We start from the raw sequence: 17894 nt of genomic DNA, 5'->3' as shown, positions 1-17894 counted from the left end.
AAAACAGACCCAGTTTGTCTAACCTCTCCTCATAACTTTAATTCTCCATTCCCCTTATTAGCTTTGTGGCCATTCTCTGAACTTGCAATGTCTCTTTTTGAGATCAATCCCCAGAACTGCACTCCATACTCAGGGTGAGGTCTTACCAGGGATTTATAGAGTGACAGAATTATGCTTTCCTCCCTTGCAACAATGCCTCTTTTAATACATGCTATGCTTATTATCCTTAGAAGCCGCTGCCCTGCATTGTGCACCCATCTTTAGCTTGTTATCAATTACTACTCTCAAATCCTTTTCCTCCTTTGTTTGGCTAAGTCTTATTCCATTTAAATAATACACTGCCTGCTTATTTTTACCTCCAAAATGTAGAACCTTGCATTTTCCTGTTTTAATTATCATATTCCATTTACCTGCCCATACTTCTAATTTTTGCAGATCCCCTTGTAAAGCATGTTTGTCCTGCTCTGACCTAATGACCTTACAAAACTTTGCATCAGCCGCAAAAATAAGTAAGTGTGTGTGTGTGTGTGTGTATATATATATATATATATATATATATATATATATATATATATATGGGCCGCAAACGAGCAAGCCACACACCTAAAAAAATAATTGCTCACAAGTAAAGTATAACATTGCACAGCAATAAATAGCAGTAGTACAAGATATGTAAATACTGCAGTATCCTCTCACAAGTAAAGTATAACATTGCACAGCAATAAATAGCAGTAGTACAAGATATGTAAAATACTGCAGTATCCGCTCACAAGTAAAGTATAACATTACAAAGCAATAAATAGCAGTAGTACAAGATATGTAAAATACTGCAGTATCCTCTCACAAGTAAAGTATAACATTACACAGCAATAAATAGCAGTAGTACAAGATATGTAAAATACTGCAGTAACCTCTCACAAGTAAAGTATAACATTGCACATCAATAAATAGCAGTAGTACAAGATATATAAAATACAGCAGTATCCTCTCACAAGTATAACATTGTACAGCAATAAATAGCAGTAGTACAAGATATGTAAAATACTGCAGTAACCTCTCACAAGTAAAGTATAACATTACACAGCAATAAATAGCAGTAGTACAAGATATGTAAAATACTGCAGTATCCTCTCACAAGTAAAGTATAACAATGCACAGCAATAAATAGTAGTAGTACAAGATATGTAAAATACTGCAGTATCCGCTCACAAGTAAAGTATAACATTGCACAGCAATAAATAGCAGTAGTACAAGATATGTAAAATACTGCAGTATCCTCTCACAAGTAAAGTATAACATTACACAGCAATAAATAGCAGTAGTACAAGATATGTAAAATACTGCAGTATCCGCTCACAAGTATCACATTGTACAGCAATAAATAGCAGTAGTACAAGATATGTAAAATACTGCAGTATCCGCTCACAAGTAAAGTATAACATTACACAGCAATAAATAGCAGTAGTACAAGATATGTAAAATACTGCAGTATCCGCTCACAAGTAAAGTATAACATTGCACAGCAATAAATAGCAGTAGTGCAAGTTATGTAAAATACTGCAGTATCCTCTCAAAAGTAAAGTATAACATTGCACAGCAATAAATAGCAGTAGTACACGATGTGTAAAATACTGCAGTATCCTCTCACAAGTAAAGTATAACATTGCACAGCAATAAATAGCAGTAGTACACGATATGTAAAATACTGCAGTATCCGCTCACAAGTAAAGTATAACATTACACAGCAATAAATAGCAGTAGTACAAGATATGTAAAATACTGCAGTATCCGCTCACAAGTAAAGTATAACATTACACAGCAATAAATAGCAGTAGTACAAGATATGTAAAATACTGCAGTATCCGCTCACAAGTAAAGTATAACATTGTACAGCAATAAATAGCAGTAGTACAAGATATGTAAAATACTGCAGTATCCGCTAACAAGTAAAGTATAACATTACACAGCAATAAATAGCAGTAGTACAAGATATGTAAAATACTGCAGTATCCGCTCACAAGTAAAGTACAACATTGTACAGCAATAAATAGCAGTAGTACACGATATGTAAAATACTGCAGTATCCGCTCGCAAGTAAAGTATAACATTGTACAGCAATAAATAGCAGTAGTACAAGATATGTAAAATACTGCAGTATCCGCTCGCAAGTAAAGTATAACATTGTACAGCAATAAATAGCAGTAGTACAAGATATGTAAAATACTGCAGTATCCGCTCACAAGTAAAGTATAACATTGTACAGCAATAAATAGCATTAGTACAAGATATGTAAAATACTACAGTATCCTCTCACAAGTAAAGTATAACATTACACAGCAATAAATAGCAGTAGTACACAATATGTAAAATACTGCAGTATCCTCTCACAAGTAAAGTATAACATTGCACAGCAATAAATAGCAGTAGTACAAGATATGTAAAATACTGCAGTAACCTCTCACAAGTAAAGTATAGCATTGCACAACAATAAATAGCAGTAGTACAAGATATGTAAAATACTGCAGTAACCGCTCACAAGTAAAGTATAACATTACACAGCAATAAATAGCAGTAGTACAAGATATGTAAAATACTGCAGTATCCGCTCACAAGTAAAGTATAACATTGCACAGCAATAAATAGCAGTAGTACAAGATATGTAAAATACTGCAGTATCCGCTCACAAGTAAAGTATAACATTACACAGCAATAAATAGCAGTAGTACAAGATATGTAAAATACTGCAGTATCCGCTCACAAGTAAAGTATAACATTACACAGCAATAAATAGCAGTAGTACAAGATATGTAAAATACTGCAGTAACCTCTCACAAGTAAAGTATAACATTACACAGCAATAAATAGCAGTAGTACAAGATATGTAAAATACTGTAGTAACCTCTCACAAGTAAAGTATAACGTTGCACAACAATAAATAGCAGTAGTACAAGATATGTAAAATACTGCAGTATCCGCTCACAAGTAAAGTATAACATTACACAGCAATAAATAGCAGTAGTACAAGATATGTAAAATACTGCAGTATCCGCTCACAAGTAAAGTATAACATTGTACAGCAATAAATAGCAGTAGTACAAGATATGTAAAATACTGCAGTATCCGCTCACAAGTAAAGTATAACATTGTACAGCAATAAATAGCAGTAGTACAAGATATGTAAAATACTGCAGTATCCGCTCACAAGTAAAGTATATCATTACACAGCAATAAATAGCAGTAGTGCAAGATATGTAAAATACTGCAGTAACCTCTCACAAGTAAAGTATAACATTGCACAGCAATAAATAGCAGTAGTACACAATATGTAAAATACTGCAGTATCCGCTCACAAGTAAAGTATAACATTGCACAGCAATAAATAGCAGTAGTACACGATATGTAAAATACTGCAGTATCCTCTCACAAGTAAAGTATAACATTGCACAGCAATAAATAGCAGTAGTGCAAGATATGTAAAATACTGCAGTATCCTCTCACAAGTAAAGTATAACATTGCACAGCAATAAATAGCAGTAGTACAAGATATGTAAAACACTGCAGTATCCTCTCACAAGTAAAGTATAACATTACACAGCAATAAATAGCAGTAGTACAAGATTTGTAAAATACTGCAGTATCCGCTCACAAGTAAAGTATAACATTACACAGTAATAAATAGCAGTAGTACAAGATATGTAAAATACTGCAGTATCCGCTCACAAGTAAAGTATAACATTGTACAGCAATAAATAGCAGTAGTACAAGATATGTAAAATACTGCAGTATCCGCTCACAAGTATCACATTGTACAGCAATAAATAGCAGTAGTACAAGATATGTAAAATACTGCAGTATCCTCTCACAAGTAAAGTATAACATTGCACAGCAATAAATAGCAGTAGTACACAATATGTAAAATACTGCAGTATCCTCTCACAAGTAAAGTATAACATTGCACAGCAATAAATAGCAGTAGTACACAATATGTAAAATACTGCAGTATCCTCTCACAAGTAAAGTATAACATTGCACAGCAATAAATAGCAGTAGTACAAGATATGTAAAATACTGCAGTAACCTCTCACAAGTAAAGTATAACATTGCACAACAATAAATAGCAGTAGTACAAGATATGTAAAATACTGCAGTAACCTCTCACAAGTAAAGTATAACATTACACAGCAATAAATAGCAGTAGTACAAGAAATGTAAAATACTGCAGTATCCGCTCACAAGTAAAGTATAACATTGCACAGCAATAAATAGCAGTAGTACAAGATATGTAAAATACTGCAGTATCCGCTCACAAGTAAAGTATAAAATTACACAGCAATAAATAGCAGTAGTACAAGATATGTAAAATACTGCAGTATCCGCTCACAAGTATAACATTGTACAGCAATAAATAGCAGTAGTACAAGATATGTAAAATACTGCAGTATCCGCTCACAAGTAAAGTATAACATTGTACAGCAATAAATAGCAGTAGTACAAGATATGTAAAATACTGCAGTAACCTCTCACAAGTAAAGTATAACATTACACAGCAATAAATAGCAATAGTACAAGATATGTAAAATACTGCAGTAACCTCTCACAAGTAAAGTATAACATTGCACAACAATAAATAGCAGTAGTACAAGATATGTAAAATACTGCAGAATCCGCTCACAAGTAAAGTATAACATTGTACAGCAATAAATAGCAGTAGTACAAGATATGTAAAATACTGCAGTATCCGCTCACAAGTAAAGTATAACATTGTACAGCAATAAATAGCAGTAGTACAAGATATGTAAAATACTGCAGTATCCGCTCACAAGTAAAGTATAACATTGCACAGCAATAAATAGCAGTAGTACACAATATGTAAAATACTGCAGTATCCGCTCACAAGTATAACATTGCACAGCAATAAATAGCAGTAGTACACGATATGTAAAATACTGCAGTATCCTCTCACAAGTAAAGTATAACATTGCACAGCAATAAATAGCAGTAGTACACGATATGTAAAATACTGCAGTAACCTCTCACAAGTAAAGTATAACATTACACAGCAATAAATAGCAGTAGTACAAGATATGTAAAATACTGCAGTATCCGCTCTCAAGTAAAGTATAACATTACACAGCAATAAATAGCAGTAGTACAAGATATGTAAAATACTGCAGTATCCGCTCACAAGTAAAGTATAACATTACACAGCAATAAATAGCAGTAGTACAAGATATGTAAAATACTGCAGTATCCGCTCACAAGTAAAGTATAACATTACACAGCAATAAATAGCAGTAGTACAAGATATGTAAAATACTGCAGTATCTGCTCACAAGTATCACATTGTACAGCAATAAATAGCAGTAGTACAAGATATGTAAAATACTGCAGTATCCTCTCACAAGTAAAGTATAACATTGTACAGCAATAAATAGCAGTAATACAAGATATGTAAAATACTGCAGTATCCTCTCACAAGTAAAGTATAACATTGCACAGCAATAAATAGCAGTAGTACAAGATATGTAAAATACTGCAGTATCCGCTCACAAGTAAAGTATAACATTGTACAGCAATAAATAGCAGTAGTACAAGATATGTAAAATACTGCAGTATCCGCTCACAAGTAAAGTATAACATTACACAGCAATAAATAGCAGTAGTACACGATATGTAAAATACTGCAGTATCCTCTCACAAGTAAAGTATAACATTGCACAGCAATAAATAGCAGTAGTACAAGATATATAAAATACTGCAGTATCCTCTCACAAGTAAAGTATAACATTGCACAGCAATAAATAGCAGTAGTACAAGATATGTAAAATACTGCAGTATCCGCTCACAAGTAAAGTATAACATTGCACAGCAATAAATAGCAGTAGTGCAAGATATGTAAAATACTGCAGTATCCGCTCACAAGTAAAGTATAACATTGCACAGCAATAAATAGCAGTAGTACAAGATATGTAAAATACTGCAGTATCCTCTCACAAGTAAAGTATAACATTGTACAGCAATAAATAGCAGTAGTACAAGATATGTAAAATACTGCAGTATCCGCTCACAAGTAAAGTATAACATTACACAGCAATAAATAGCAGTAGTACAAGATATGTAAAATACTGCAGTATCCGCTCACAAGTATCACATTGTACAGCAATAAATAGCAGTAGTACAAGATATGTAAAATACTGCAGTATCCGCTCACAAGTAAAGTATAACATTGCACAGCAATAAATAGCAGTAGTACAAGATATGTAAAATACTGCAGTATCCTCTCACAAGTAAAGTATAACATTGCACAGCAATAAATAGCAGTAGTACAAGATATGTAAAATACTGCAGTATCCGCTCACAAGTAAAGTATAACATTACACAGCAATAAATAGCAGTAGTACAAGATATGTAAAATACTGCAGTATCCGCTCACAAGTATCACATTGTACAGCAATAAATAGCAGTAGTACAAGATATGTAAAATACTGCAGTATCCGCTCACAAGTAAAGTATAACATTACACAGCAATAAATAGCAGTAGTACAAGATATGTAAAATACTGCAGTATCCGCTCACAAGTAAAGTATAACATTGTACAGCAATAAATAGCAGTAGTACAAGATATGTAAAATACTGCAGTATCCGCTCACAAGTAAAGTATAACATTACACAGCAATAAATAGCAGTAGTACAAGATATGTAAAATACTGCAGTATCCGCTCACAAGTATCACATTGTACAGCAATAAATAGCAGTAGTACAAGATATGTAAAATACTGCAGTATCCTCTCACAAGTAAAGTATAACATTGTACAGCAATAAATAGCAGTAGTACAAGATATGTAAAATACTGCAGTATCCTCTCACAAGTAAAGTATAACATTGCACAGCAATAAATAGCAGTAGTACACGATATGTAAAATACTGCAGTATCCTCTCACAAGTAAAGTATAACATTACACAGCAATAAATAGCAGTAGTACACGATATGTAAAATACTGCAGTATCCTCTCACAAGTAAAGTATAACATTGCACAGCAATAAATAGCAGTAGTGCAAGATATGTAAAATACTGCAGTATCCGCTCACAAGTAAAGTATAACATTGCACAGCAATAAATAGCAGTAGTACAAGATATGTAAAATACTGCAGTATCCGCTCACAAGTAAAGTATAACATTGCACAGCAATAAATAGCAGTAGTACAAGATATGTAAAATACTGCAGTATCCGCTCACAAGTATCACATTGTACAGCAATAAATAGCAGTAGTACAAGATATGTAAAATACTGCAGTATCCGCTCACAAGTAAAGTATAACATTGTACAGCAATAAATAGCAGTAGTGCAAGTTATGTAAAATACTGCAGTATCCGCTCACAAGTATAACATTGCACAGCAATAAATAGCAGTAGTGCAAGATATGTAAAATACTGCAGTATCCGCTCACAAGTAAAGTATAACATTGTACAGCAATAAATAGCAGTAGTACAAGATATGTAAAATACTGCAGTATCCGCTCACAAGTATAACATTGCACAGCAATAAATAGCAGTAGTGCAAGATATGTAAAATACTGCAGTATCCGCTCACAAGTATCACATTGTACAGCAATAAATAGCAGTAGTACAAGATATGTAAAATACTGCAGTATCCGCTCACAAGTAAAGTATAACATTGTACAGCAATAAATAGCAGTAGTACAAGATATGTAAAATACTGCAGTATCCGCTCACAAGTAAAGTATAACATTGCACAGCAATAAATAGCAGTAGTACAAGATATGTAAAATACTGCAGTATCCGCTCACAAGTATAACATTGCACAGCAATAAATAGCAGTAGTGCAAGATATGTAAAATACTGCAGTATCCGCTCACAAGTATCACATTGTACAGCAATAAATAGCAGTAGTACAAGATATGTAAAATACTGCAGTATCCTCTCACAAGTAAAGTATAACATTGTACAGCAATAAATAGCAGTAGTACAAGATATGTAAAATACTGCAGTATCCTCTCACAAGTAAAGTATAACATTGCACAGCAATAAATAGCAGTAGTACAAGATATGTAAAATACTGCAGTATCCTCTCACAAGTAAAGTATAACATTGCACAGCAATAAATAGCAGTAGTGCAAGATATGTAAAATACTGCAGTATCCTCTCACAAGTAAAGTATAACATTGCACAGCAATAAATAGCAGTAGTACAAGATATGTAAAATACTGCAGTATCCGCTCACAAGTAAAGTATAACATTACACAGCAATAAATAGCAGTAGTACAAGATATGTAAAATAGTGCAGTATCCGCTCACAAGTAAAGTATAACATTACACAGCTATAAATAGCAGTAGTACAAGATATGTAAAATACTGCAGTATCCTCTCACAAGTAAAGTATAACATTGCACAGCAATAAATAGCAGTAGTACACGATATGTAAAATACTGCAGTATCCTCTCACAAGTAAAGTATAACATTACACAGCAATAAATAGCAGTAGTACACGATATGTAAAATACTGCAGTATCCTCTCACAAGTAAAGTATAACATTGCACAGCAATAAATAGCAGTAGTACAAGATATGTAAAATACTGCAGTATCCGCTCACAAGTAAAGTATAACATTGTACAGCAATAAATAGCAGTAGTGCAAGATATGTAAAATACTGCAGTATCCGCTCACAAGTAAAGTATAACATTGTACAGCAATAAATAGCAGTAGTGCAAGTTATGTAAAATACTGCAGTATCCGCTCACAAGTAAAGTATAACATTGTACAGCAATAAATAGCAGTAGTACAAGATATGTAAAATACTGCAGTATCCGCTCACAAGTAAAGTATAACATTGCACAGCAATAAATAGCAGTAGTACAAGATATGTAAAATACTGCAGTATCCGCTCACAAGTAAAGTATAACATTGCACGGCAATAAATAGCAGTAGTGCAAGATATGTAAAATACTGCAGTAACCTCTCACAAGTAAAGTATAACATTGCACAGCAATAAATAGCAGTAGTACAAGATATGTAAAATACTGCAGTATCCGCTCACAAGTAAAGTATAACATTGCACGGCAATAAATAGCAGTAGTGCAAGATATGTAAAATACTGCAGTATCCTCTCACAGGCTAAAGGAACTATCCCAGCCACCCCTGTTGCAGGCTTGTGACCACCACTCCACGGAGAAGATTTACACTGCACAGCCAGTACTCTGCTAAATCCCTTTCTTCCAAGAACTATCCATTGACAGAAATGAAGGATTAATATCTCAGAGAATCTTCAATAAATGACGAGGCTACTGGGAGAGAGAGACGGAAGTAGGATGGATATTAAAGCTTGGTGGTGGGGTGTCTTTGCCTCCCCCTGGTGGCCAGGAGATGAATTCCCACAAGTAAGGATTTTTGTGGACTATCACCACCATAGAAATAAATCAACAAATTGTAGTCCCTTCTTTAGATCCTAATCCTTCAAATTCTAAAGAGAAATTTCTACACAACCTAGATGTTTTTAGGGCCTTAAAATTGTATTTACAGGCGACTTAATATTTCAGTCAGTCATTTGTTTCTCTATTTTTCTGGTTCTTGTAGAGGACAAACGGTTACTGCTGCTAATCGAGCTTCTTGCTTAAAACAGGCTATTCACAAAGCTTACTTGGTGGCGGTGAATTTGCCCCCTAAAAGTATTGCAGCCCATTCCACCAGATCAGTTTCTACTTTCGTTTTTAAAGGTTCAAGAAGTTCAATGTTTCCTTTTTGGCAGCAGTTTTTATCTGCGCCTCTTCCTATCCTGCTGTGCCTTTCATACCTTTCTGATCACCTTTCCTTTGCTCGGCGATACGATAAACTGAGTTATAGAGGGAGGTGGAGGGTATAAAAGCTCTTGGTGTATCTTTCCCACACATAAGCATACATTTGTTTTCTTTCATACAAGTGGTGAGAGTCCACGATCCATTACTCCTGGGAAATATTACCCAAACTGTAGAGTCCACGAGTAATAAGACATAAAGGGTGGAATTTAGAAACATTTTTTTTCACTGAAAAACTAAATTCACAACCCCACAAACAAAAAACATTTCTAATTTTTATTAAATGCACTTAAAATTTAATTTAGGAGTATATTGCAGTTCCATAGAAGGCGGCAAAAGACAAGTCCCTGCGTCCAATTATGGAGATCTGTAACAAATTTTCCCATAAAGTGAAAAAAAGAGCCAACAACCATACCCATATAGATCCCTTTGACACACAGTGTACTTTTTGGGGAAAACGGGCCTCAACAGACTGATAACTCCTCTCTCTCTCTGTAGAATCAAATGCACATCTTCATTCTTCAACTGCCTCCAGCGAAGGAACCTGTGAGGTGGGAGGGTTTTTATAGGGCTCTTGGGATTTGGGAGTCTTTGCCTTCTCCTAGTGGTAGAGAAGAGTAATTCCCAGGAGTAATGGATCGTGGACTCTCTCCACCAGTATGAAAGAAAACAGTAACAAGGAAATAATAAAGTACTGTCAAATAAGCGCAGGAAAATAAAAACTAACAGTAAAGGCTATAAGTAACACATTAAACAAAGGTTTAGGTAAAATGATACCCCAACTAAAGAAAAAGCTCTGATATAAACAGAGTATCTCACCACCTCCCCCAGTCCTGAGAAATTCCCTAACACAATGAGATGGTTACAGAACCACAGGAGCAGGAAAGGCTTTAAAGAAGGGCGCACTGAAAAGGTATCTACCTGGGGCAAGATTTATCAAGCGCAAGGAGAATTCTCCATGTAATTCTCCTATGGGTTCTCCTCAGCTCTCCTTTAGAGAAGCGCATCTGTGCACTCAAATTTATAAAAAAAATGTCTCCACTGTGAGCGCTAAAGCTGAAGAAATAACAGAATTTTAGTACAGGTAAAGATCTGCAGTAACTTCTGAGAGCACTAAAGACAACCTAGGAGACCGTAACCTCATTAGAACAAACATAAAACAGTGCCCAACATGCTAATAAATGTCTAATGTAAGGAGTATAGTGTATAAATATATGTCCCCACACTATAGGAATCATGTGTACATGTTCATACAAATAGCCGGTGGGATATGAAGGTGCAAAGTATTTACCTGTCAGCACCTTTGTCCACCATGCTTACCTGAGCTACAGAAACTTGCTTCCAGTAGATGAGCCCATCGTAGGCAGTGCAAGCCCAATAGCAAAGATCTAAACAAGTAACAACATCTACAAGCCAGTGGATTGGGGGATTCATTTACATTTCACCTGGGGAGGGTTGTGGTTCCCACAAGGGGCAGCTCAATGTAGACCAGGGGAATGGCGGATGAATCCACAGTTCACCTGGGAGGCCTTTGGCATTTCCCACTGAGAAAGGATCTGTCACTGCCTGGCTGATAACTCCTTATCTACCTCTCTGACTGACAGGGTAATGCGAGGAGAAATTGGGCTTCAGATTGGTTAGAGATCAACTCTTAACAACAAGTAGATCTCCACTTCAACTTTCATCTCACTCCATCAAGGAGGCAAAAAAAAAAAAATGACTGAGGATTTAGGGAAGTGGAAGGGATTTAAAGCTCTGGTGAGCTGCAGTATCTTTTGTCTCCTCTTAGTGGTCAGGAGGGGAATTCTCAAACATGATGTTGTGGACTCTCACCCTCAGCATGCAATGAAAGAAGATTGTTCCTTATTACTCTGCTACTTGCATTACCTCCTATAGTCAGAACACTTCTGCTACCCAGACCCATATTCTGCACTGCGCTACTGAGAACTTCTAAACTTAAAAATGATTAAAGGCAGTGGGGACAGGCTTATAACAACCAGGCACCTTAAACAGCTGAAGGAAATGTCAGTCCAAGTGTCAACCTCACCTGTTCTTGGCGCAGATGTAAGACATGATATTTTGGTTGAAAAATTTCAGGATCAGTGGGATGCAGTTGGCAAACACGAGGTGCTGAGATACGTATTCAAACTGTAGGGGTGGGAGAAGTGAGAGTTTCAGAACTTTACCTTAATAAGCTTATGTTTTTTAGATTTTTTTTAATAAAATATTTTTCAAAACTACTACGAGGTTGAAAAAGTTTTATTAATCACAAACCTTTCATTAAATTTTAATAATTATAAAGCCACCCAAGAAATATTTTGGAAGCTTTGTTATGAAGACAGACCCTTTCAGCATAATTTACATTACCATTCATAGAAATACATCCTCAAAGGAATCCAATATGCTTTTCATTTAAAGGGACAGCAAAGTAAAAAATAAACTTTCATGATTCAGATAGAGCATGTGATTTTATACAACTTTCCAATTTACTTCTGTTATCAAATTTGCTTCATTCTCTTGGTATCTTTTATTGAAGAGTAAAACTAGGTAGGCTCAGAAGTGTGCACGTGTCTTTAGTAATTCTATGGCAGCCGTGTTTTGCAACATTGTATAACAAATCTACAAATACAGGGAGTGCAGAATTATTAGGCAAATGAGTATTTTGACCACATCATCCTCTTTATGCATGTTGTCTTACTCCAAGCTGTATAGGCTCGAAAGCCTACTACCAATTAAGCACATTAGGTGATGTGCATCTCTGTAATGAGAAGGGGTGTGGTCTAATGACATCAACACCCTATATCAGGTGTGCATAATTATTAGGCAACTTCCTTTCCTTTGGCAAAATGGGTCAAAAGAAGGACTTGACAGGCTCAGAAAAGTAAAAAATAGTGAGATATCTTGCAGAGGGATGCAGCACACTTAAAATTGCAAAGCTTCTGAAGCGTGATCATCGAACAATCAAGCGTTTCATTCAAAATAGTCAACAGGGTCGCAAGAAACGTGTGGAAAAACCAAGGCGCAAAATAACTGCCCATGAACTGAGAAAAGTCAAGCGTGCAGCTGCCAAGATGCCACTTGCCACCAGTTTGGCCATATTTTAGAGCTGCAACATCACTGGAGTGCCCAAAAGCACAAGGTGTGCAATACTCAGAGACATGGCCAAGGTAAGAAAGGCTGAAAGACGACCACCACTGAACAAGACACACAAGCTGAAACGTCAAAACTGGGCCAAGAAATATCTCAAGACTGATTTTTGTAAGGTTTTATGGACTGATGAAATGAGAGTGAGTCTTGATGGGCCAGATGGATGGGCCCGTGGCTGGATTGGTAAAGGGCAGAGAGCTCCAGTCCGACTCAGACGCCAGCAAGGTGGAGGTGGAGTACTGGTTTGGGCTGGTATCATCAAAGATGAGCTTGTGGGGCCTTTTCGGGTTGAGGATGGAGTCAAGCTCAACTCCCAGTCCTACTGCCAGTTTCTGGAAGACACCTTCTTCAAGCAGTGGTACAGGAAAAAGTCTGCATCCTTCAAGAAAAACATGATTTTCATGCAGGACAATGCTCCATCACACGCGTCCAAGTACTCCACAGCGTGGCTGGCAAGAAAGGGTATAAAAGAAGAAAATCTAATGACATGGCCTCCTTGTTCACCTGATCTGAACCCCATTGAGAACCTGTGGTCCATCATCAAATGTGAGATTTACAAGGAGGGAAAACAGTACACCTCTCTGAACAGTGTCTGGGAGGCTGTGGTTGCTGATGCACGCAATGTTGATGGTGAACAGATCAAAACACTGACAGAATCCATGGATGGCAGGCTTTTGAGTGTCCTTGCAAACAAAGGTGGCTATATTGGTCACTGATTTGTTTTTGTTTTGTTTCTGAATGTCAGAAATGTATATTTGTGAATGTTGAGATGTTATATTGGTTTCACTGGTAAAAATAAATAATTGAAATGGGTATATATTTGTTTTTTGTTAAGTTGCCTAATAATTATGAACAGTAATAGTCACCTGCACACACAGATATCCCCCTAAAATAGCTATAACTAAAAACAGACTAAAAACTACTTCCAAAACTATTCAGCTTTGATATTAATGAGTTTTTTGGGTTCATTGAGAACATGGTTGTTGTTCAATAATAAAATTAATCCTCAAAAATACAACTTGCCTAATAATTCTGCACTCCCTGTAATGTTGCAAAAACATAATTTATGCTTACCTGATAAATTCCTTTCTCCTGTAGTGTAGTCAGTCCACGGGTCATCATTACTTATGGGATATTAACTCCTCCCCAACAGGAAGTGCAAGAGGATCACCCAAGCAGAGCTGCTATATAGCTCCTCCCCTCTACGTCACACCCAGTCATTCGACCAGGAACCAAACGAGAAAGGAGAAACTATAGGGTGCAGTGGTGACTGGAGTATAATTAAAAAATTTAGACCTGCCTTAAAAAACAGGGCGGGCCGTGGACTGACTACACTACAGGAGAAAGGAATTTATCAGGTAAGCATAAATTATGTTTTCTCCTGTTAAGTGTAGTCAGTCCACGGGTCATCATTACTTATGGGATACCAATACCAAAGCTAAGTACACGGATGACGGGAGGGACAGGCAGGATCTCTATACGGAAGGAACCACTGCCTGAAGAACCTTTCTCCCAAAAACAGCCTCCGAAGAAGCAAAAGTGTCAAATTTGTAAAATTTGGAAAAAGTATGAAGAGAAGACCAAGTTGCAGCCTTGCAAATCTGTTCAACAGAGGCCTCGTTCTTAAAGGCCCAAGTGGAAGCCACAGCTCTAGTAGAATGAGCTGTAATCCTTTCAGGAGGTTGCTGTCCAGCAGTCTCATAGGCTAAACGTATTATGCTACGAAGCCAAAAGGATAGAGAGGTAGCAGATGCTTTTTGACCTCTCCTCTGTCCAGAATAAACGACAAACAGGGAAGAAGTTTGTCGAAAATCTTTAGTTGCCTGTAAATAAAATTTCAGGGCACGGACTACATCTAGATTGTGCAGAAGTCGTTCCTTCTTTGAGGAAGGGTTAGGACACAATGATGGAACAACAATCTCTTGATTGATATTCTTGTTAGTGACTACCTTAGGTAAGAAGTTATGTTAGTAGTCAGCGCACCCAGGTAGGTAAAGAAATGTAGAGAAATGATATTTGATCCAACTCTTTTATTTGTAACAAATCACATTACAAATGTTTAGGCAATATGTAGGTCAAACTACACGTGCCTTGAAAGATCGCTTTCTTGAGCATTTACGCTCTATAGAGGACCCTGAGTCCACTACCCCAATATCTTTACATTTCAAAAAATGTCATAACTCTGACATTTCCCTCTTGACATTCCAGGGTATCCAATGTATCCCGAGACACTACAGAGGGGGTAATAGAGGGATAACCCTCAGTAAAAGAGAGGTTTTTTGGATTTTTCATTTGGATACTCGAATTCCAATTGGTCTTAACTCAGAGTGGGATGTTAAGCTGTATGTGGATCAATAGTAAGCCTGATTTGAATCTTTACTTATGATTATTTTTTCAAAACCGTTTTCAAATTTTTTTAATTTTAATTGTTCATTGCTGTACCTTTAAATTTTTCATCACATTCTGCATCTAAAGAAATGTGTCTTTAATTGTTGTTTTTTAGAAATAATTACACACATGCTAATACTGAACCATCCCACACTTTTTTCAGTATATCATGGATATCAAATAATATATATTTACATTAAGTCTTTTTCTGACTTTTTTTATTTTGGGACTGCAGTATACTGAGCGTGTTATTTCTAACAATCCCCCTAATGTGTACCCAATTTTTCCTATATGTCCAGTTTCCCCATATTTGCCCTGTTTGCTTACATATAATTGGCTAGGCAATTACCTAGGAGGAGTTTACCTGTGCATATAAACCTTGGAATTATGGGTACACACTAATGGTCACTGAGGAGCTAATGCTTATTATGTGCTTAATGCACTAAGAAACGCGTCTGACCTTTTTGTTTTTTCCTAACCTGACCTGAGCTGCCAGCCGTATTATTTTTGATGCCTAAACATTTGTAATGTGATTTGTTACAAATAAAAGAGTTGGATCAAATATAATTTCTCTACATTTCTTTACCTACCTGGGTGCGCTGACTACTAACATAACTTATTGAATTTGGAGCGCAGGTGGAACGTTCCTGTCCTCGCACCAGTCGGGTGAAGCTGTGACGTCATTACGACGCATTGGAGGGGGAGTGACTCTCTACGTGAAGGCCACTGCAGGGTTCCTGGTAACCTTTTGCCGCATCGAGTGCAGTGTCTGAGCGCTTCCTGGAACTTTTGACTGTTTGTTTTCCGCCGCATCGGAGGGTAAGCTGCACGGACACTAGTCTGATTTCAAGGCATTATTATTGACTGCATGTGATGTAAGCCGTAGACACACCCTGAAGATTGTTATTGCTTCATAATTGATATTTACACAGTGTTAGGCATCTGTTATTGCAGTATACGGTATGGCAGCAGGGGGATATGTTTTACAGCAGTTTGCTGATGAAATAAGTGACAGTGAGGATTTGTTCAATACTGATATTATGGAACAGGAGGCTAACACCAATTTGGACAATCTGTTTTTTAAGATGGATACTTTGCTCAAACGAGATACCAGAATAGAACTGGATATTAAGAGCTTTCAGATGTATCAAAAAGCCCAGCGTATACCACGTGGGCTGCGTATTAGGAAGTTTCCTTCTTTCCAAGTTACTAATCAGGTGTTTATTGAAAAATGGAATAATGTTTTGACAACTTGTTCTTTGGCACTAATTGATCTCATAATTGAATTTAAAAAGACATTACGTCAAGAGTTGACTGTTGAAAAATTAAAACTGCAATCATTTTTGCGCCCACTTAGTGAAAACCCTGAATTTAATAAATATGACAATAAACTTAATAAAGTGATTACTGATTTTAAAAAGGATCTCTGGCACTTTAAGAAACAAAAGATACTTAGAGATAAGCAAGATTATGAACTTAATAAAGTTTACAAGTGGACCGTGTCAGATACTAGGAGAAAGTATAGGAGGAATTCCAGAAATATAAATGCAGATAATAAGCAAGTAAGGTTTGCAGACACTGACACGGAGTATGATTATGACTCTTCTGATCCTGAGACCACAAGTTTAATAAAAGAGTCTACTGCAGCAATTGGATCCTTTTCCCTTGGTACTGATGTTGTGATACCCACTCTTTCACAGTCAAAAAACAGAAGTCCCATGTACGCAGAAAAAAGTACGCAGAGGGGGCCGAGGAGGGTCGCGCAGACCAACACCAAGACTCAGAGACATTAACACCGAAGTCTCGTCGATACCCACAGAGGAGGAGGGCCAATCCATCTCAGAAATATGCTTAGACACTGAAAATGTTATTAATCTTTCCTCCACAGTACTTACCAAACCACAGATAGAGGTACTATCCTTAGGTCTTGGTTTTTCCCCCACGTCACACTTTAAACTATTTGACACAATAGTTGATCTAAATAGATTTGTTAGATCTATTGTTCTTAAAAAGCATTTTTTGGGCTCAACTAGTCAGAGTATAGAAGTGGGGGAAAAACATGTTCAAAGAAAGTTTGGTTTTGATTTTTCAGATGAATGTTCAGCATTAGATCTTTTGGCACTAGATAGAGAGAATTTGGATTTCTCTGATGTTCAGGCATCTGGTGATGTACAGGATATCACCAGGCTCAAGAGAAAATCAAAATTTTATCCTGTCCAGGCACGATCTAGTGCCATTGAAGTTTTCCAAAAAACAGTTGAACAAGAGTTAAAGAAATTGTCTGGTAGGGCTCTTAATCCCTATAAAGATAATTTGTCTAAGGCACAACATTTTGCCATTAAGCAACTACAGGCTAACTGTGAGTTAGTCATACGTAACTCTGATAAAGGGGGCAAGGTTGTTGTTTTGGATCGGCAGGCATATCTAACTGAGGCATATAGACAATTGTTGGACACTACAGTGTATGAAAAGCTCAAATTTAATCCCATTTTCTTTTATAAATCTGAGTTACGTAACATATTGGTTACAGCATTGAATGAGGGAATTA

The 17894-nt window shown here is 36.4% G+C and overlaps 1 protein-coding gene across 1 annotated transcript in view; it reads right to left on the bottom strand.

Moving 5' to 3' along the window:
* The window catches only part of STRIP2 (striatin interacting protein 2), a 165819-nt gene that overhangs the window by 39997 nt on the left and 107928 nt on the right, over positions 1–17894 (bottom strand). Inside the window, exon 12 of the mRNA XM_053716370.1 lies at positions 11859–11959. Coding sequence (XP_053572345.1) covers positions 11859–11959 — 101 coding nt within the window. The remainder of the gene's footprint in view (positions 1–11858; positions 11960–17894) is intronic.

Source organism: Bombina bombina, chromosome 6 (assembly GCF_027579735.1).
Source record: "Bombina bombina isolate aBomBom1 chromosome 6, aBomBom1.pri, whole genome shotgun sequence".
NCBI lineage: Eukaryota > Metazoa > Chordata > Amphibia > Anura > Bombinatoridae > Bombina > Bombina bombina.
This window is presented reverse-complemented; position numbering and strand designations above follow the sequence as displayed.